This window comes from Falco naumanni, chromosome 5, assembly GCF_017639655.2.
Source record: "Falco naumanni isolate bFalNau1 chromosome 5, bFalNau1.pat, whole genome shotgun sequence".
Taxonomy (NCBI): domain Eukaryota; kingdom Metazoa; phylum Chordata; class Aves; order Falconiformes; family Falconidae; genus Falco; species Falco naumanni.
The window spans coordinates 9,040,801-9,062,095 of NC_054058.1; the positions used below are offsets into that span (position 1 = coordinate 9,040,801).

Below are 21,295 nucleotides of genomic sequence, written 5' to 3' on the forward strand. Positions count from 1 at the left end.
TGACAAAAGGTGCAGGAAAATGGAGAGGCTTGTTCCTGCTGGCTAGGACAGGGCATCATGATCCAGGCTCGTCATCTCTTTTGGACAAACTCTGGCCAATCTTGTGGACTGGAGGGCCTGGCAGGGGATTATCCGGGACGTGGGACAAGACACTCAGCAGGCCTGGACTGAAACCTGCCCCTTTCTTCACCCTCTCCTCTACTAAGCATGGTGCATAGTCAATCCATCATGTCCATACATAAACCCCTACTTTTATGCCACAGGGGCAGAGGCAGCACCCTGGCAGGGCTGGGGAAAGGTGAGGGGCTGTTCAGCAGCCATGGGAAATGTGTCCTAAACTCCAGAGGTGGGAGGGACTGAACACGTTGTGTATTGCAGCAGTTACCAGGGGTTATCAGCTGTAGCTGGGAGAGGAGGCTGTGCGCTGCCAGCAAGACAGATATGTTTCTCCCTTCATCCTTCCCCAGCCAGCAACCATAACATGTGAATTGTCATTGAAATGTCTGTTCCATGACACTGAAAAAAAGCCAGCGCCCAATGTAAAAGGGAGGTTTATTTATGGAAAGTTATACATTATTATGATACAGATCTAGAGATGTGTACTGTGAAAGGAAACAGAGAATCAGACACTAGCTCAAACGACGTTGCAAACTCCCACTGTGATTAGTAAGGTGAAATGGCCCTTTCCAGGACTTAATGACAGAAGAAAATAGGATGCTTGACCTCTTGCTCAACATTGATGTTGGTCCTGCAGGGGAAAAATCCAGAACAAAATAACCTCAATGGGAACAAACCAACAGCTGCAAGATATAACATACGGCTTCAGGACACAGGGTAGTCATCCCCTTCTGTGCAAAACAGAGGCTGGGCCCAGGCCTGGCAGCAGGGTGTGCCTGTACCACTTGGGCATTGCTCAGCAAGTAATAACCAGCATAACCGCCGTGCTGAGCAGGACGCAGACCTACAGCAAGACAGGATTGTACCTCTGACTAGTCAACACACCGACTCCATGATTCATGTCACCTCAAGTATTCTCCTCAAGTAATGTTTTAACTATCCAGGAAAGGGTTTCTGTAACTCCAAGTGAAACACCTTGTCTGTGCCCATGAGGCGTAGGCTTCAGGGGGGAGGCTTTCAAGGACTGCTGTAGGTAGATTATTCCTTGCTAAGTGCCAATGCTTTTGAGGAAAACCTGAAAGTATTTCCCAGTCTCTCCATTATTCTGCAGTTTGGCTTTCCCCCCTAGAGGCTGAGCTCTTCCCATGAACAGCAATGTGGTCTCCCCTTGAGTCCACTAAGCATGTGTCATGGGACAGGACCTGGCCCCTGTCTGGCTGCTCCCTGAGAAGCCTGGTGGAGTCTGAAGAATCTGTTTCTGCGAGGATAGTTATTGCTGTACTCACCCCGACAACCTCTCTGCTCACGTTGTTTTATACTTCACCTTCTTACCTGCTTGGGTTTTGTTTTCCTGGCTTTTACTTTCCTTATTAGTCCATTTCTGCAACAGCCTCTTTGCATGGTGACGTGTACTGGGTGACAGCATACTCTTCTGGAGAAGAAGGAAAGAAATGTCCCTTTAGCCTGGAGACCACCTCCTGTGCCTCTTCCTGGAGGTGGGTGTACCCTACGCATGCTTAAGCTGGAGATCCTTGAAATGTCCTTAGTTTTGGCACCTGCATTTTTGTAACTTTCTAGTCATGCCCACTTGTACCTTGGGCATGAGACCCAGCTCACTAAACTGAAATGAGCCTTGACAGTAGATCCAGATCCTGCTAGAGTTCCAGGAGGGCTGGTTCTGGGTCTTCCACAACGCATGCAGTGTTTCTGCTGTCTCAGCCCCTCCCCCAAACTTCATACTAGTCAAAATCAAAGACCAACCTGTTTCATAGTAATCATAGATCTGCACAGGAGCTGGCTTGGGATGGGTCACTACAAAGTCCTGCTCAACTGTGAAAGTGATTTCTTTCCTTTTCTTCTGCGAGATCTGGGAATGGATGGACAGGGATCACATAAATCTTTTTATTTGTAAAACAACATCTGGAGCAGACCAGGGTGGTAACTGATAGACTGTATATTCCAAATCTCATTGATGCCACACATACAGATGTGGGACATCCATTATCTGAAATATGTTTGGAGAGTCCAAATTGAAACTGAAAAGTTGTAGGTTTCCTATCCTGCTTATATTACCTGATTCTGTAGTTATTACACATCCTTTTACCGGAGAGGGGAAAAATGTCCCAAAAAACTGGGCTTAATTCTCAAGGGTCTACCAATGGTCAGGACGATAAAATCTGGTATTCCAGCCCCTCCCATTTCAGACAGGAACATTATGTGCCACCAAGAAACTGGGAATCAATGTGCATCATGGGCATATTGGCTTCTGTTGTTAGTTCTGCAGGGCCCCAAGCAAAGTTACTTTTACTATGTAAATGCTGAGCCAGGGATTAGATTACAGGTTACATTTGGGAATGAACTAGTGTAAGAGAAGGAATGGAAATCTTTCCAGAGGAGTTTAGGGCAGTGTTTCATGTCCTGTTGGAAGAACTGAAGTTTACAAGAAAACTCCCAAGGGGACATAACACACAAAGGAACCTCTTTTGTGGTGTTTATCTGATATTGACTGAAAAGAGAAAGATTTTTGATTAATTTCTATGTGCTTTTGTTGTTTAATTTATTTCTAGGTGCTAATGGGGCAGGCATCATTGTGAAGCCGTTTGGGAGGTTGGGATGTTACATGCAGTTTGAGGACTAAGTAGCTTAGTGATTACAGGGGAAAACTGTTGAGGAAGGAACATGATAAATGCACTTCACAGAGTGCATCCATGCTGTAGATGCATCTATTACATGCTGTTTGCATCCTTTGTGAAAATTAGATGCATAGTGATCAGAACTTACATTTTCCAGATAAAGAAGGACATGGCTTTTCTTGTTTTCTACTTGCATCACTGTATGACTGGCAATGAGCTTTAAAACAATGAAATGGAGATAAATGTATTTATAAACAATGAAAAAACAAATGCTACCCCAGATCCTACCATTGCGTGTTTATGGGATTCATTCTGGTCCTAGCCAGGTATCAAGGGCTGGCAGCTGATTTTTAGTTGATACGTTGCTGAACAGATGAGTAGACTGAGCAAAACCTGCTGCTTAGTGGGGGGTACGAGCACTTCCCAAGTGCATGGGAGGCACTGCAGTTCATTTAGGGAATACTGTCTGACTCTAGTGTAGAGTTTTCAGAATCGGTCTGGCAGATTTCCTACACTTTCCCTACCTAGGCAGTGCCAGCTCCCAGTTGCACCTGCCAGCTGGTCAGGTTCTAGCTGGAACCCTTCCTAGTTTTAAAGGTGCGAATGTCTGTGTGCTCACAGCTCGCTGCAGGACACTCCCTCTACCTGGTAATGAAGACAGTGCAGCCATGCAAACACCTCGCAGGGCTTGTGGGTCAACAAATGATCCTTAACGAGGCCTTTGCTTTCATCATGACCAGTCTTCTCCTCTGTCCCTGGGATGACTCATTTAGTCTTGCTCCTATAAGTTTACCTTGTCCAGGGAAGACTTAACAGGAACAAAGCCAGACAGCATCTTCACATCGATAATGACCATGTTGGAGCTGCTACGCTTCCCTGTGTAACTGAAACAACAGAAGCCCTCGTCAGTCGGGACCGTGCCTGGGGAAGCAAACCTCAGCTCTCTGCTCCTGGTCTCATACAGCACAGGGAGGCTGGCATGAGGCACATGCACTTGCTGACTGGCTCAAATGAAGGCCCCTGGTATGAAGGGGCCAAATATGTGCTACCACCATCAGTTACCGCGACAAGGTCTTTTGGGATACTGTGTTTCACAGGCTGGTACCATCAACACATTGATCAGCTCACTGTTCTTGACTTCGTAAGCAGAACTGAATACACAGGGTAACCTTCTCTGCATGCCTTGTCAACTGTGCAACTGGTTTGTTGATGGTACATTACCTGCTTATGAGGACAATATTAAATTTCGCTGGTCGATCCAGTGAGCAGGAAGCATTTGATGTCTGTACAGAGAGTGAAAATCCAAAGGTCCCGTCTGGAAGGTGAATGTTGTATCTCAGTGCTGTCTGGAAGAGGAAAAAAAAACTTTTGTTCAGGCATGACAAGAGTTTTCCTTGCATTCCAGACAACAAGTATCAGACTTAGTCAAGTTTCCTGACAACGTTGCTCTTGGTTTTGTGAGGAAGGTCCTTGCTTACATCAATGACAGACACAAAAGACTAATGCTCTTTAACAGTGAAGGTGCTTGTACCCAGAGTTACCTCCCAAAACCAGCTCCTGATCAGAAAGGACTCTTTTTTTCCCCATGCTGTGAGTCAGAATGTGGGATGGGGGGAAAAGTTCAAATAGTTTAGGGAAATAAAATAATTAGGAAAAATAAAGGGAAGTCTGCTAGACAATCATCAAAAAGATCACTGTGTTGTGTGCAGAATGTGAGACACAATGAAGAGGAGAGCAGACGCTTACTTGCATAAGTACACATCCACTGCCATTCACTGTTAGGCTGTATTTCCCAGGGACCTCAGGAAGGGGAATCTGTTGCAGCAGGAGCCTGTTCGCGTTGTTGACAATAAATGTCTTCTCAAAAGCCTTTTTGGAAGTGATCTTGACTACATTTTGTGTAACAGAATTGTAGGTAGCCTCACCATAAGCAGCGAGGGCTTGAAGAGCAATGACTGTGTCCTGAAGCAAAAGAAAATAATAAAAAGCAATTAGCTACACAGTGTGGCCCGTGCAAAGGAGGTCAAAGTTATGGTTCCAGTATGAAACATAGTTATTTCATCCTGGCTAAAGAAACCCTGAATGCGCATAATTCCAGGGTTCCCGTATATATGAAGCTGTTCCATTCTGACATGTATGTTTTAGGGTGGAAGAAATCTCTGTACTCATATAAAGGTCTCAGGACATAAAATCTGAGCACTAGAGCATACTTCTAGAGTTTTTCATGGTGGTGAAGCATGTATTTTCTAGAGAACTACTACAAAACACTTCTTGGTCATGTAACAGCTGGAACTTGGTGTTTTCTATGCTCATCCCCAACACAAGTATCTGTATTTGTTGCTAGTCAGATTAATCTTGTATGGCTTTAACCTTTTCATAGTGAAGAGGGAAAAAAAAGAAAAAGGGGTATTTTGGTCTCTTTAAGAGAAATGCTTGGTCTCTGTGTGTTTCAGACATGAGGTACAAAAGAGAAATAAGACTAGGTAGTCAAAGCCCTGCTGGCACCCTGAAGCAGTGCCCCATGTCCTAGGACTGGCTGGGGAGTGGAAGGGAGTTTTGGCACCTGGGTGGAAGAAAAACCTCCGTAGGGATTCTGCTGCCTGATGATCCACTGCACAATTCCTGAGGCCTTTGTGAGATCCTCTTGATTCTGGCTGGGTTTGTAGAGCAGTGCCAACAGCGCGTAACTGGTGATCTCGACTTCAGCTGATGGGGCATGGTCAAGGAAGGAGGGAGATTTTTCTGATGGAGACCTCTCCTCCTGCTCCCAGTGCTGCGAGCCATCTGAATAAACAGAGGGTGAGGAGCAACCAAAATGGGTTATGGGTGTCACTGCTGCATGCTGCCTCGGAGGTGTGCTGTGTCCTGGCCTCTTTCTCACAAGTAATCTCTATGGAGCAACAGGTGTGCTGTAAATTAACTCCATGTATTATTTGCAGAGGTCGGTGCATGTACCTATACTCTCAGTATTGTTAAGGCTAGACCATGAACCATCAGTAAGATCTGTTCCCTCTACCCACTTCCCAAATTCCGCAAATGGTTGAAACTCACCAACTTCTTTTGCTGATTTCTGTAACTCTCTGAGGAATGAATCACATTTTTCTGCCTTGCCAGTTAAGCAGAAAGCGTAGGCCATGAGTGCCTGAGTGTAAACATCACTGATATTCTTCTCAGATGCAGTCTCCAGGCAAAAAAAGGCATTTCGGACTACAGGGTACTTTAAAAAAAAACACGACAAACCGAAGCAAAACAAAACATATGGGTTTACTTCTGGACAGTAGTCTTCACCTGGCCAAACATTTATTTTCTTTAAACCTGTTCTTCCTCCTGTCACTATCACAGCAATGGGAATGGGACTTCAGTTTGTATAGTGATTTCAGGAGAGACAATACAGTATTATTTAAGGAGAGATTTCAGAGAAAACTTCAGACAAATCAAGCGGCTTTTCAGTGTGTTTTTGAAGATGTCAGTCTATAAAGAGAAGACCGTTTCTTTCACAGCTAATTCCTGCTTACCTCCATGACAATAATTCACTCTGCACTTCTATAGACGAGAGTTGTTTTAAACAAATCCAACCTAGCAGTCTCTCCTCAGTGACTCTGGTGTAATTTTAATTTAATTCTGTGAAGTTGTACTAGGTTTACAACAAGTAAAAAATCTTTACAGATTGACTCTTGCCCTTGCCAATGCACTAACCAGGAAGGCCCTCAGAAAAGATATGACAAATTGGAGGCAGAGAAACTCATATATTGAAGTTTAACATCTCCTCTGTGGTCTTCTTTGTACTAGCCACTTTTTAAAAAGGACAGAACAGCTTTTCACTGTGATGGACCTTCATTTTTCCAACACAGCTTTTAGTCCCCTTTGTAGACTTTATGGATTTACCTGCAATAACTTACTTTCTTGATTGAACCATGTCTGAGGCTAAACTATAGCGTGTGGGTTACTACGTTTCAAGTTTCTTTATCAGAAACTAAGAGATGTCGCTAAAGGTCTTGGGTATCTCAAATAGAAGACCTAACCTCACTGAGACCTGTACAATTTCTGCTTGAACAGTGATGGCTTAAAAGATATAGAGATGGGGAACTTCTCTACCACAGCAACTAGTGCAGATACAGAGCGGGGTCACGTTCCTTGGGAGTACTCTCTCCCTTTTCTCTTTACTACAGTTTGTAGCAGATGCTGGAGCCAAGCCAACAAATGCAAACCAATTCCAGCTGAATACCAGCAACTGAAGGTCTCCTTACCGAGCTGGAGTGCCCAGCTTCTAGCATGGCAATGGTGATGTAGGCAGAAAGCGACAGCTCATCATCTACTCCTCCCTGAAAAGGACACAGAGAGAGGAATAATTAGTGAATGCCACGAGTGAGAAGTCTTTAAATACGAACTGCCATATCCCAGCTGGGAGTGCAGTCAGTTCTGGAAGCAGGCCAAGAGGAAGGAAAGCATACACAGAGCTCTTAAATGGCTCTTAAATCAAGAGAAACCCATTGCTACCATCTCAAAAAACAAACAAACAAACAAACAAAACCCACAAAACACCAAAACAAAACAAACGAACAAGCAAAAAAACCCACAAAAAAACCCCCCTCCCTCAAGCTTACAGTTCTGTAACCCTATCCCAGGTGCTCATAAGGTGTAAGGTACAGTGTGGGGAAGCTAGCTGAGCTGAAAATAGTCATTGTAAGGTGTGGAGAGCTAGCCCTTGGCAGAGGTCAGGCATTTGGAGTAAAGTATAGCTTTTGACAGTAGTGGGAGAGCATATTCTTAACGAAAAGACTAAATTTGACCAAGAAGCAATTCTCTACCACCTTCAAGGCATTGTTGAAGAGTGTTCCAACGCTTTGGAAACAGCCATCTGGCTTCTGTTTGCTTGCCAGCCACATCAGGGTTTGAGCCTGGACATTGTCATCAACATAGATGAAGTGACTAGCTTGTGCAAATGATTTGTACACAAAGGCAGTGAGCCTGCAAGGGAGAGATGAAGAAGCATTGGAAGTAGGAACAGAAAAACTCAGCCCTCCCATTCATGCTATGCATAAACATGAAGAGTTACAGCCAACATGCTGATGGCTTGCTTTCTCTTGGTGTGCTCCTCTAGGAAAGGTTAGTTAAAGGAACAGTAGCTAGATGGGACATAGGAAGGGTGTCCAACACACTCTGGGGTTAATCCTGGTTATGTGGTACTTAGGGACATGGTTTAGTGGTGGACTTAGCAGTGTTGGGTTTGCAGTTGGACTCAATGCTCTTAGAAGTCTTTTCCAACCTAATTGATTCTGTGATTCTACAGAGCAGTGCGGTGCATTGGGTTCCATGGGAGACAGCAGGAGTGTGAATCAAAAAGTTAGTTGGGTCTGTAGGGATCGCAGCCTCTCTGCACACCCTGCCTGGCATGGGGCAGAGAGCCATTTTTCTTAGTGCTTACAGAGCCCCGATCTTAGACAGCTCTGTACATCTGATTTAGCTAGTAAAAGTGCATCATGTGAATTCAGTGTAATTTAATCTTTGAGCCACTTCTGCTCCCAGTACTCACCAGGTGTTCCCTTCCTTATCTCTGGTGCCAAAGATGCTGTAGGACCCATCAGGATGTTTGTATGACAGCTGCTTCTGGTAGCCTGAAAAAACATGGAAGAGGAAGTGTTCCCTAATTTAAAAACAAAATTCTGTTCTGTTTGCTGGCAGATTTATCTGAAACCACCATGGGAAAGAGTGGAAAGGCAATGTATATCTACCAAGCAGCAGGGGATCCCTGAAGGAGCTTAGATGGAAGGATGGAACATCTTGTCCAGCAGAAACATGGAACAGGCAGAAACAGAACAGGCAGAGCTGTCTCAGCTCTGTGCTCCGACTAAGCTAACAGGATTAGGATACACACTGTGCCTGGGTGGAAAAGAAGAAAGGGTCTGAAAGGCGGAATCTCAAAGGAAGCATGACAGTTGAGTCTCAGCAAAATAGGATAAGGAGAAACAGAAGATAAAAGAAAGGTAATAAATGTCTTGATCAGGGCAGACTCTTGGGTCGCTGAGCTGTGCTACAGCAGCAGTGCCATACTGCTAGGACAGCCACTCTGCTGCTTCTGCTCACCGGGCCTCAATGGGAATTTCAGCATACATTGTAAGGGAAGCACAAGGCTCTCACCGCTCACTAAGTATCCAATGGCCTTGGATTTGACCTCCTCACTCAGCTGCCCTGTCTTGTTCAGGTAGTCCAGGACGTAGATGTTGGGTGCAAACAGGACCATGTTCTGCTCCCCACAGCCAAACGGCATCTGCAGGAGCTGGTGCACATTCTGCATGGCAGTGCCCATGATGTCACCTGGGGAAGAGGAGGTGCCAGGGGGGATTAGCACAACTCATAGGCACTGAAGCAAGCAGTAGTTTTTGTTCCGTAGTCAGAGTCGTGGAAAGTCTAGCTAGGGTTGCAAGCCTTTCCAACAAACACAAAGCTCTCAGTACCGAGTGATTTGTTCTGTTCTGCTTCGCAGTCAAGAAAACCCTTGTTCACCTTTCCTTAGTCTAAATCACCCACACCAGATACACTACCTATTTCAGTGCCACTTCAAGCAGATACTTCTTATTAGAAATTAAAAAAAGTTGTTCCAGGAAACTTCTATTTCCAGAGGAGGGAAGCAGAACAGCCCAGAGATGCTACAGTGAACCATATATTGCAGAATTGACAACTAATGCTGAAAAGGGGCACTGGTTATGCAGATATATCACAGATCACCTCTAAATTGTTATTTTTAGGAAAGATGACACAAACGCAGCAAGGGATTTCTAGAATGAGCTGAAATCACCAACATTACAAAGCAAAGATTTTGTGACTAGTGAGTCACATAACCAAGTTCAGGTCCCTTTCAGGAAAAGATTTCACTAGCATCTCTGATTTGCAGGTGGGTGAGTAGAAAAAAGTCATACTGGCCTGAGTCTGGCTGAGGTCATAACTCAGAACTGTGCTACTTCAGGGCAAAACATTCAAATGCAATAAATTTAAACAGAAAAGTGAAGAATGCAACCAATATTTAAACTTCATTCCTCTGACACAGCAAAGAACATTGCTGGACAAGATAAGAATCAGTCTCTTTGCTCAAAAGTTTCCCACACAAGGAGTGGAAACTCACATTTTGGATCCTAAAAAAGCTTTCATTTTATGTTTTTACATTTTCTTTCTTTTTATATTTTATTAATTATATATTTACCAACAACAGAAAAGGAAGCTCTGGCTGATCCTTTCACCACATTTGTAGGTAGATCTAGAGCAACATCTTGAATAACCACGGCACCTGTGGAGAAAAATATTGTGTGTTGTGGTCATTTGTATGGGAACGTTGATCATAGCAGTGAAATGCTCCTGGTAGGAACTGCACAGTGCAAAATTATGCACAAGAGACAGCAATAGGCAGAAACTCACAGTTGTCATGAAGAACCTCAAGGCAGAAGGAGGCACAGCAAAACCAAAGTGGAGAAAAACAGACCAATTGGTGCAGTAACTGTCATTGATCAACAGAAATGAGTTGAACAGGGTAAGGCTGGTGGTGCTCACAGGCTGTAGTGTCTGTGAACCTTGAGGATTTCTTCAGCATAATAGTGGGGACAGCTGGTTGGTGAGGGTCAGGGCTGCTTTTGTTAGGCAGAGCTTCAGGAAACCTTGGAAACTACTGTCAGCACCAAGATAGTGTGGAAGAGAATGTTACATTCCCTCTCCTATTCCCATTGGAAGTGGAAAGCTGCAAGCTACAGTTAGCCTTGGAACAGAGGACAGCAGTCAACATGAGTGGTGAAATGCAGGACAGATTTTGCATGAAAAGGGCATCTCGCTTTGATAGTTTCACAGCAGCCTTCTTTCAACACCTCAGCACAGGCACTGTCTAAGTGACAGGCACCTGCTCACACAGGAATTTTGTAGCAGGGAATTGAACTGTAACACTCACATTAGCTGCCATTTGGGCAGCTCTGGGGAAAAGGGGAGGGACAGCATCAGTGAGTGCTGTGGGAAAGAGTGCAACCTCCAGCCTTCCTTACAGTTCCTCTCAGGACAGCAGTACGTAAGACCCTTACCTTTTGTACAGATTAGGGAGTTTTGGGTCTTTTCCCTTCTGATGCCTTCAGGCTGCATGGCAATGGGAAGAAGAGACACAGGCAGTGGATGAGAACAAAGCACGCAGAAGAAATGCAGTGACAGAAGACCCAGCCCCTGCTCAATCCTCCTGCATCATAAGACAATTGGACTGAAGCAAGTTTACAGGTTCATACTTGATGTGGCTGCTACTGAAAGGGAGCTCCCATCAGATGGAGTCCCCCACTTCCAGTTTCTCCTCTGAATGAGGGAGACATGCACTTACCAACACCCACTGATCCTCATAGAAGAGGACATCAGATGGGAGTGGACTTGTTCTTAGATTGAATAGCCAGACCCTGTCCCAGCCAGATGAAGGTAGAGCCAAACCAGGAGTTCTTTAGGGAACCTGAAAAACTTTTACTTGCTTTTGGTACTTTTGCTACATTTTCCTTTCCTCATGGGAAGTACAGGGCAAAGAGTAAGAGCCGTCAGCAGTACCTCAACCAGCAGCGTTCTGATCTGGGTGTCCCTGTAGTCAATACTGATGTTCCTAGGTGCTTTGTCTCCACAAGCTTCATCATCCTTGGTCTCTGCAGTAATCCTGAATACTACAGTACCTTAAATAGTAGCAGAAAAGGAGAAAAAATATAGACCTTTATCTTGCAGAATGATGGCTAAAGTAAGAAAACTTATCTGATAATGAATATCTACAGATATCAAGTAGTGCAACATAATGAATTGTCAGTCACTGCATGTGAGACAAATGGGAAGAGAAATGATCTCTGAAAACAGGAATGATAAACACACTGCAGTTCTGAAGGAGCTCTTTAGTCCAGACAGCTAGAAAGACCAGTGGTAGGCCAGGTTCTCCACATTTTAAGAGGATTAGGTTTTTTCAAGTGAGGTATAAATTGATTAGTATCAATCTCAGGACAGAAAATCAGGTGGATTCAAAGGCACTTACCAATTTCTTTGGGGAAAATATTCCAGACATAGGTCTTTCTTTGCTTGGCACATATACATCCATCCTCCTCTGGGGAGATGATTTTGGCCTGATAATCAAGGGAATCTGACAGCGAAACATTAATCTGAGAACAGAAAGAGGAGTGTGATGGGATGATTTTGTACCATAGGCAAATAGTGCTTTATTGTTAGAGAGGGGTGAGATAGCGTCTGCATCTGGTGTTAACAGCATAGAGCAGATTTAAAGCTTGCGATGATGGTGTTAGATGAATCATCCATCAGATGTAACCTTAACAGTATTCCCTTTTGCTTCTCATGACATTTTCCATTGAGACATTAAATATCCTATGCATACCTCTGATTCCCGATCAGGATATTTATATTCAGTTGTCCTGGTGCTAATGGCTTTGAACTAACTTGCAAAGGGAACCAGTTATCAATGTTTGTTCTTCTATTGTTGTATCAACACTTGGAAAACAAGGTTAAGAGATGAAAGCCTCAATAACTGAGATATTGTTTTTCTAGGATGTTTACAATCCTAGGCCTTTTTGTTTTGTTAGGTCAAACTTAACAGAGCTTGGGGAAAAAAAACCTCCTAAATTGTGTCTTGATTTTTCCTCCTTTGATGATGATCTCCTTGTGAGACTGGAGAGCTAATATTTAGCATTCAAATCAAGCAGAGGAAATCTAGACTACCTTTGCCTCTTTTTTTTTTTTCCAGAATTCCAAAATACAACATAAATAAGAAGCCATACAGAAGATCCCCGTTATATTTTTCTTCAGGTATCCTTTAATCTGTGTGTAAGCTCCCTCCATGCAGAGGTGCAGTGCACCTGTGGTTTGGAGCCATCTTGCCTGGAAAGTGCTTAATATTGAGAGTACAGTCCCCCAGTGCCTGGGAGCAATAGAGCCTCTAGCTGGGCAGATACTCTGTGGTGCAAGTACTGGACTTCTGTGCTCCCTGTTTTGGGAACTTTGGCCCCTGAGAAGGGCTTGTCTGCTCTCCACTTCTTGCTTTTCCCACTTCCTTCTGTCTGGTAAGCACAAGCCCTTCACTTCTTCACATTTGCAAATATATCCTGAAAGAAAAGACCTCAATAAAACTGTCAGTGGCTTGCATGGCTGTGGATAGTGAATGATACTCGGCAAAGCATTTGCTTACTTCCTCTATGGATCGTGAGACAGTTGCTTACATACCCATCCTAGTCACAGCTCACACAGAGCTCCCTCTGCTTTGTAGCGATTTAGGAGGACAAATCCAGTCAGGATAGTCTGTCATCAGGTAGAATGACCAGTGTACACCATTCAAGAGCAGGGACAGATCCAGTCATCTACACCAGTCATTTTGCTGCAGCTTCTTTGAAGATGGGGTAAGGTCTAAGAATGGAGTCAGAAGTACACACCTTAATGCAGCGGTCAAGGTAGTTGAAGACATTCGCTCTAAGCAGGAAATCTTCCCCTTGGATGATAGAGTACGGCAAGGTCAAGTCCACAAAGAATGGCTGGAAGGCTGTCAGGGTGGCAGGCACAGACAGACCAAATCCGACCAACTCTTCCACACAGAAGGCGCTGGCCTTCCATTCGGTGATGGTGTCAGGGATGGTGTATGAGATGCTGGCTTTTCCAGTAGAGCTGATGAGAATGGAATAAGGATGAGTTTAGAAAGGATGAGTTTCATATACCTTGCTTCTCAGTCCAGGCAATGGGTCTTGAAAATCAGCACTTCCCTTATTCTGTCTGCAGAAATTCAATATCCAAGTCCCCACAGAACTTATTACCCAAATCTGCTGAGGAAAAACCTATCTGTAAGTTCTTCTGCCCATAATTTTCCTGAGTTTGGAAGGAAAACTCAGAATTTTTGTTATATGGACCCATATTTTAAATAAAGATGCCCCTCTTCTTAGGAAAGGAATATGTTTCGTGGTACACATGTTGTGGGAATAGACAGAGTAATTTTATCATGGGGAAGAGGATGGTAGGTGGCCAGGTGACGACTGAAAAAGCTAAGTCTTTGCAGGCAAAAGGTAAGAAGAGGTGACAAGGAATTGCTGCCTTGCAAGACATCAGGGGACATATTGAGTAACTCTTAAAAGTAAGGCAAAGAGATGGAAGAAGCAGTACTCACTTAATTAGAACTATATCCCAAATCCAAGTTTCAGGGAAGAATTCCCGAATAGTCTCAAGGATGAGTCTCTTCCCACGTTCCTCTCTAGCAATTTCGGCTGATAAGAGATAATGGCAATTTAGTCAGAACTGATTCAAATAATGAAGACTCCCAGAAAGAACATGTTTTAATATGCATGGGCATATGAAGGAAGATCAGTGTTTAGCCATTTATTTCTGATACTATTGGTAATGCCACACAAACATTAACTAGTATCACCAATGTATCTCTGAGTTAGGTATAACCTGGTATCACAGAGAAAGAAAACATTACTTGAAGTGCTTTGGTTCCTTGTTTATGAGCATGAGACCTAGGGCAAGAACTCAGGTCACTTGGCTTTCAGATCTGTTTGCTGTCCACACTGTTGCACTCTTCAAACAAGCTCTGGTCAGGAAGGAATCAGTGTCAACAGCGTCAGTTTTGTCTGACACTCCACTGATTGCCTGGCATGAAGCTAGGCAGGAATCAGAAACATAGACCTGAAAAGCTTTTTTGGGCATTGGCCATTATCCTAAGCCGTCTCAGTCTGTGCCAGACCAATATTCAATATCAGTACCAATGTGATTCATCAGTACTGTCCATGTCACATGAACACCACTTCATTTAAGGAAAATATTAAAATCCCTTTCCTGTCCCCTTTATTACCTGATGATTTGACATGGTGTGTAGAAGCCATGAATCCTGCATTCAAGAAATATGGGGAAGGTCTTGCAGTCTCACTAGTACACACAACTGGCTGATGAACCTTGGAATTAGTAAAAAATTTCATGCCCATATCCTGTAAAACACACATTTCAGTTTTAGCCATAACCATACTGTAGCTGGGGTTTATTCCATTCCTCCTTCTTTCCCATTATTGCCTTTCCACCACAGAGATGCCCAGAGACATCTCTGCAGAGACTTGTGGGAGCTTTGTGCATGCTGGAAAATCACAGCCGGCACCAAAGTCAATTGAGACAATAAATGTCCATGAGGAGGGTTTGTCAATGTATAAGTTTTACTAACAGTGTCTTTTGCAGAAATAACTAAAGCTACATAAGTAAAAACTCACTTCAACAGATTTAAGTAATGTACAGGACATTTACCCTGAGGAACTGATATACATCTGGGCCTAATCCAGACATTACAGGTGTGTAATACAAGCCTTTGTGAAAGATGTTGTCAGATGAGACACAGGGGTCTTGGGGGTCATCTTCTAGATTGAGCCCATCAAAGATGTAGCCTTGAAAGTCTTGGAGGGGATGCAGGCTGTATATCTGGGGAAGAAACACAAAACCTGTGTGTGTGGAAAGATCAGTTCTGATCACATCATCATGTGCTGCAGATTGCCAGAGCTGACATGTTGGCCTGTTTGACACAATGAGCTGTTTCCTGGATTGAAACCTGGCTGAACAGCTGGGCCCAGAGGGTGGTGGTCAGTGGCACAAAGTCTAGTTGAAGGCCAGTAACTGGTGGTGTACCTCAGGGGTCAATACTGGGTCCGATCCTGTTCAACATTTTCATTAGTGGTCTGGATGATGAGGCAGAGGGTACCCTCAGCAAGTTTGCTGATGAAACAAGACTGGGAGGAGTGGTTGATACGTCAGAGGGATGTGCTGCCAGAGACCAGTCACTGGTTAAACTAAATCCCACATGAAAAGAGGACTTCCAACTGCTGATAAACAAAAGCTTTGTATTGCCTATTATAGATGCTTTTTGACTAGCGCATGCAAAAAATGGTAGAAGGCTAACACAGTCTAACAATCTTAAGTGGAAAGACACTGTAATGGAGGCGAAGGAAGCGGTGGAAGGGTACAATGCGTTTGTTTGGGCAGCTCACCGTGTCTGCAGACAGCTCCGTCTCAGACTTCAGGAGCAGCACGCTCTGGTCCACTGCCCTCACGGCACAGAAGGAGTTGGCAGCAGCTTCGATGACTAAACTGACGTTGGAAGCTGAGCGCATCTGCTTTTCAGAGAATTGCAACCAGACCTGCAATTTATCAAACCGATGTTGGTATGGCTCATCCCTATGCCCAGCATTGCTCTAGGGGTGCGTGTGAATGGAGGGCGAGGAGAGCAGAAGGCTCTTCTGTTAGAGCACAGATTGCTTGGAAGAGAGATGTCTGGTCTCCACCGCCTCTATTGACCAGGCCCCCACTGTCACGGGGGCTCAGGTACAACCACGCTGAAACTCCTGTGACAGCTTAAATGGACCCCACCTCAAGTGATTTAAAATAAAGGTGGATTCTGTTGCTGCTGTTGTCGACTCAAATCTTATTATGACACAGGCTACGTGTAATGAGTGTTACAGTAAGCAAATCATATTTTTACTAGGTCCATAGCCCACTTTAGCAAATATTTAAAACTGATTCTGTTTTGAAACTATTCAGAGCAAAATCTATTTCACATTTTTGTTTGATAAGAGGGGAAAAAAAAAAAAAAAAAGGAGTGGAGGACCTTCTCAAGTAACTAGAAACATTTTGTTTAATCTCACTTGTTTTGTTTTCTCCTAAAGTTTTATGGGGTTTAACTTTTAGGAACTGAAGATTAGAAAAATCTTAACAGTGAAATCTGATTTCAAAATGACAAAATGTACCAGTAGAAAAAAACATGGAAGGAAAACTTAAACACCAGATTGCTATTTTTCCTTTCTTTTCCATTTGTATTTAGTTCTGGTAAACTCAAATTGCCTTTTTCACAAAAAAAAGTGTAAAAATTTAGATTGAATAGTGAAGTGGGGTAAGGCTAAAGTGTGCTCGCTATGCTCAAGAACAGATGTTCTAAACTAAATAGGACACTAGTATAGTTCAAGAGAGGGAGGAACTATCTGGGAGTTGAGTGGGTTTCCTGAAAAGTAGGTTTTGGTGTTTAAGATTTACTTTTTTATAATAAGGCCAGGAGGTGGTGGTAGAGGAGAGATATAAGGCCATCAGGAAAGAGGAGAAGTGAAGAGAGTAATGTTGAGACAAGTGGGTGGAAACAAGAAAAAAACCTGGAAATCTGATGTGAATGTGTGCACAAAGAATTTGTATTTATCTGACAGCAGGAAAGACTTCTGTATCTTAGTGCTTCTCACCTTGTTTTTGAAACACTTCTCAACTGGAAATCGGACACTGTCTGCCACCAGCTCCTTGGCAGGGTGTAAGGTATATACCAGCAACCGGAGGGCTGGAGCCATGTTCTCGTTGATCACAAGTGGGATGGTGAAAGTGCCGTTTTGCTCTGTTCAAAGAAAGAAATGGACCCGTAAAGAGACAAGTGCAAAGGTCTGCTGTAGTAGTAGCCGTCCTCCGCTGGTATATGGCTGTACCAGTCAGTGGAGCAATCTGCACTTAGACGATAAACTGAAAAATCCTGGATTTGCTAGATAGGCCTGGGTTTAGATCCAGATGCATTCAGATTTATTGTGGGTTTGAACATGTGGCCAGATTCAGAGAGCCCCCTAAGCCACACACTCTGCATTCCCTACATTGTCCTTTGGGAAGATCTTTACAGGACACTACTTCTTGACTCATACCAAATGAACTAATTGCTGGACTAAATCTGAATTTATAGTGATCTTAGTGGTAGCACTACTACACGTGCATGAATGGGGCGAGATGCAGCCCTCCCATTAGCTGCTGTATACATCCAGAAAGTCTTGCCTTGGTCCTCAGTTCAACCATTCCATTCTTTTTTAAACAAATAAATTTAATGCAGAAACACGGATTGGTAACTTAACTTACCAGCTTGGATATTAACTTTAATTTCCCCTGTAAGGACAATCTTGCCTTTTGCCATGCCCTGTGCAGAGAAGAGCAATATATTTATGGGTTGGTAGTGGCTGGAGGAAGAAAGTGGCAATCAAGTTCAATGTACACCAACAGGACCATCAAGCTGTGTACAGTGAGATGGCTCCAAATGCTTAAATATCAACTTCAGGGCACGGTGGATGCTGCCACTGCTGCTGCTGTGGCTGGGGCCCTTGTCACTGATCAGGAAACAGAAGAAAAAGGAAGGAAAGAGAGAGGCAGAGAATACCATAAAGAGTTCCTTGGAAGGAAGAGACAAGAACCCTGGCCTGAGACATTTGAAGGTGGTCCCTTGCTATGAAATAGAGTAACGTAGCCAGAAATGGAGGTCATTTTTCCTGAGTGAGTAGATTTTCCCAAACCATCTCAGTGCCGCTTCTGTCCTTGGGTTGTTGGCCATTGTGCTGGCTGTTAATACAAAAGCTGGAAGAGCACTCACTGCCTTAATTGCTGTGGATGGACTGCCAGATAGCTGCCCAGTCCAGTCTTTTCAGCAAGCCATGCAAAAACCACACACTCACCACATAGTAGAAGCTCATGGTACTGATGTTCTCGTATCCTTCTGTGTTCAAAACGTAGTGCACAGTGATCATCCTCTTCTGCCCACAGCTCAGGTCTTTCCACAAAGGCTCAATCCTCACAAAACTGCTAGTCCAAGAGTAGAAGCGCTGGACGGAGAGAAATGCATCAGGGTAGGACGGCTCTATCCAACCTTCAGAGTGGCACTGGTCACTGGTTTTGTAAGTTGCCTGAGGGAATGGGGAAGAAAAGGAAAACAAATATGTCACTAGAGAAATTATTATCACATACAGACATCAGAATGATTAAATCACGCAATGCATACATTTAAGAATTTCATCTAAAGCCAAACTGGTGAGGAAAAAGCAGCAAAATGGTCTTGCAGCCTTGCAGCAAGCCATTGCATTGCTACAACTCAGGTGTTCCTCACTTTTATAGTAATCTTTGAGAGGTCTAGAACATGAAATAAGCCAGATAAAGCACATATTACCAGAATTCAAACTTCATCCCATCTTTTTGGGGTTCAGTCTGAGAGCAGCCATCTCTCTTTGTGTCTCTATTCAGCCTAGTTTTGTACTCACTTTCAGACTGATCTCAGGATCAAACATTTTGGACGTATCAATACTAAACTCTGCAATGCCATTATCATCAGTGGTGAAGTTGTCTGTGTTCTTGTTATTGACAAATAGATGAACAACCTCATTGGAAATAGGAGAGTTGTCTTTGTCTACCAGCTTGATCTGTAGAAAAGAATGCAAAACAGGATCAGCATCTTATCTTTCTGTATGTAGATACCAAAGTTTTGCACTCCTTTGCTCTCCACACAGCAGAATTACATTTTCTTCTCCCTTCAAAGCAATACTTAAGAACTGAAATGTCTCTCCACTTTCTGGGAGCTATCTCAGCTATCTTACGAGGTTTGGAGCAGAAGCTTCCTCAGCATCTGCTACATAATTGATAAAGTCCTTTTGTGGAGCAAGAACTTCTTACATCTCGTCTCTTTCCCGGTCAGACCCTTCTGAGTACACATTTCCCGTTTAAAGATGTACTTCCTTTCTTCCATTTTCCCCTTTCTTAGTCTCGAGAGTTTGCTGCTGATACTTTCAGTGTCTGAAAGCCTTCTCTCCAGATCTTTGTTTTGAACATTTTTCTGATTCTGTCCCCACTGACTCTGCCGTTTATGTGTTAAGCAAACAAAAAAATAACAGACACCATTAGGTAAATTCTAGGTTGCTAGAACTGACATTCATTTAGAGGCTTGGGTTGGTTGTTTTTTTTTTTTTTTTTTCAGAAAAAGATTGGAAAAGTGATAATATATTAAGTGCAAGCTTAAGACAGTGACTATCCTTACTGTTCAGAAACAGCATGGAGAAAAATGACCTCTGAAACAAAAATAACAATAGAGAACTAGAAGTATTCAGATGGATGTTAACTTCAGTGGAACTGAAGGCAGCAAAACTGAAGGCAGACAACATATGGCCAGCAACAGATGTTTCATAGGGCAGGAAAGGACCATGAATGCCATGTGATGACACCAGGACGGGAACTGGGACCTGCTGCATTTTGAGAAAGTGCAAGCATCAGTGGCTTCCAGACAATAGTTCACCTGATATGACCCTCAAGGGTGGGGTTTTTTTGCTTGGGTTTTTTTGAGGTTTTGTTTGGGTTTTTTTTTTGTTTTTGGTTGTTTTTTTGGTTGTTTGTTTTTTTTTTTTTTTTTTTTTTTTTTCATAAAAGCAGCCTGAGGCCAGTCAGCAGCTTTGCCTCTGAGACGTGACAACCCAGCTTCCTACCATATGTCTTTTAGCATGTTTAACCTCTAGCGTGTGTGTGAATGTGTGTGTTTGAGGAATTACACTGTGGCACATCACCTCGGGGAGCCTGTTCACTCCCATCCTCCAGAAAGGGCTGTTAAGGTGCACAGCAATCTGAAGAATGGACCAGGAGTGGGGAACATGAGAAAGTTATACAGACATCTTCCAGAGAGGAAAAAAATCCTAGAAAGACAATCTCTTCTCTCCTTCCAGCTACTGGTAAGATGTCCTATCATTGAAAAAAAGCTGAAGTGAAGGAAAGAGAGAGATTCATCCCTACCATTTATACCACTGACAGACTTATATGGGATTTGTCATGAAACACAGAATAATGAAAAAGCTTTTTGAGACAGAAACTTGATTTTTTCTTAAACGCTTTTCACTGTTTCTTCCCTCATCCCCCAGTGTTTTTATTCATCTCTGGTTGGCATACAATGGTCAGTTCTGAAGGGAGAGGCAGTGATTTATATCAAGCTTAAAATAAAAGTTAGAAAAATGCTAGTTAATGTATTGTTTTGTTTCGAAGTATTTCTAGTAGAATCAAACTCAGAATATAACTAATAGTCTTCAATATTCAGAATTGCCAATAGGGCACTGTATGTAGAGAAAGAAGATTGAGGAGAACGCCCTCCACTCCAAACAGTACCCTAAAGGTTCCCATTACCATTGTCATGTGATTGCCTGTCAGTCATCTTCAATACAAGATCTCTGTGCCCTTGCTTACCTGTCCAAAGTAAGGAATTCCTCTTTTGTAGTGGCGATCCATGTTCTCAAAGTGTATATTGCTCATCACCCGGGTTATGGAAATAGACTGAGTAGCTGTAAGTTGCAGGCCTGTAAGAAATGTCCAGAGTCAAGAGAAGATGTACTTTGTCTTGCAAATAGCTTCATCAGAGTTAGCATTTGCCTGGAGATTATCACTGTGCTTATAAAAATGGAGCTTCTTCAGGAAGACATCCCTGTACTCAGCAGGCAGAGGCTGACTATCTCCTGCTCTCCTTTTTGACCACATCACTGTTGCTGTTTCTGACTGTCTAGAAGGCATTACCTGTTCCTTTCTCTGTGACAATGGCTTTCACGTCAAGATTCCTCACGTAACCAATGCGGTTTAGCTCAAAGATGTTGGAGCTGAAAACCTGGGAGAGGCAGCCCTCTGACTCCAGCTGGAAAGAAGAAAATAAATCGTTACCGAGGATCACAGCTTTCAAAGGCTGCTTGCAATACATGGGACCCTTCTTTAGTGAGTGAAGTCTTTTT

At 43.4% G+C, this 21,295-nt stretch overlaps 1 protein-coding gene across 1 annotated transcript; it reads right to left on the reverse strand.

Annotated features, from left to right (window-relative positions):
* Positions 1-1,463: 1,463 nt before the first annotated feature.
* Positions 1,464-21,264, reverse strand: LOC121088613 (ovostatin-like). Its single transcript, XM_040594982.1, has 27 exons — positions 21,087-21,264; positions 20,763-20,872; positions 18,806-18,964; positions 18,227-18,454; positions 17,640-17,697; positions 16,991-17,136; positions 15,755-15,904; positions 15,021-15,191; positions 14,581-14,713; positions 13,897-13,993; positions 13,175-13,403; positions 11,773-11,896; positions 11,307-11,425; positions 10,808-10,859; positions 9,949-10,032; positions 8,889-9,065; positions 8,284-8,365; positions 7,562-7,718; positions 6,998-7,072; positions 5,802-5,967; positions 5,314-5,534; positions 4,497-4,712; positions 3,972-4,096; positions 3,544-3,634; positions 2,899-2,967; positions 1,879-1,984; positions 1,464-1,549 (listed from the first exon to the last, which is right to left on the reverse strand). The coding sequence occupies exons 1-27, from the start codon at positions 21,262-21,264 to the stop codon at positions 1,488-1,490; spliced, it is 3,585 nt and encodes a 1,194-aa protein (XP_040450916.1). The 3' UTR covers positions 1,464-1,487.
* Between the last annotated feature and the right edge of the window lie 31 nt (positions 21,265-21,295).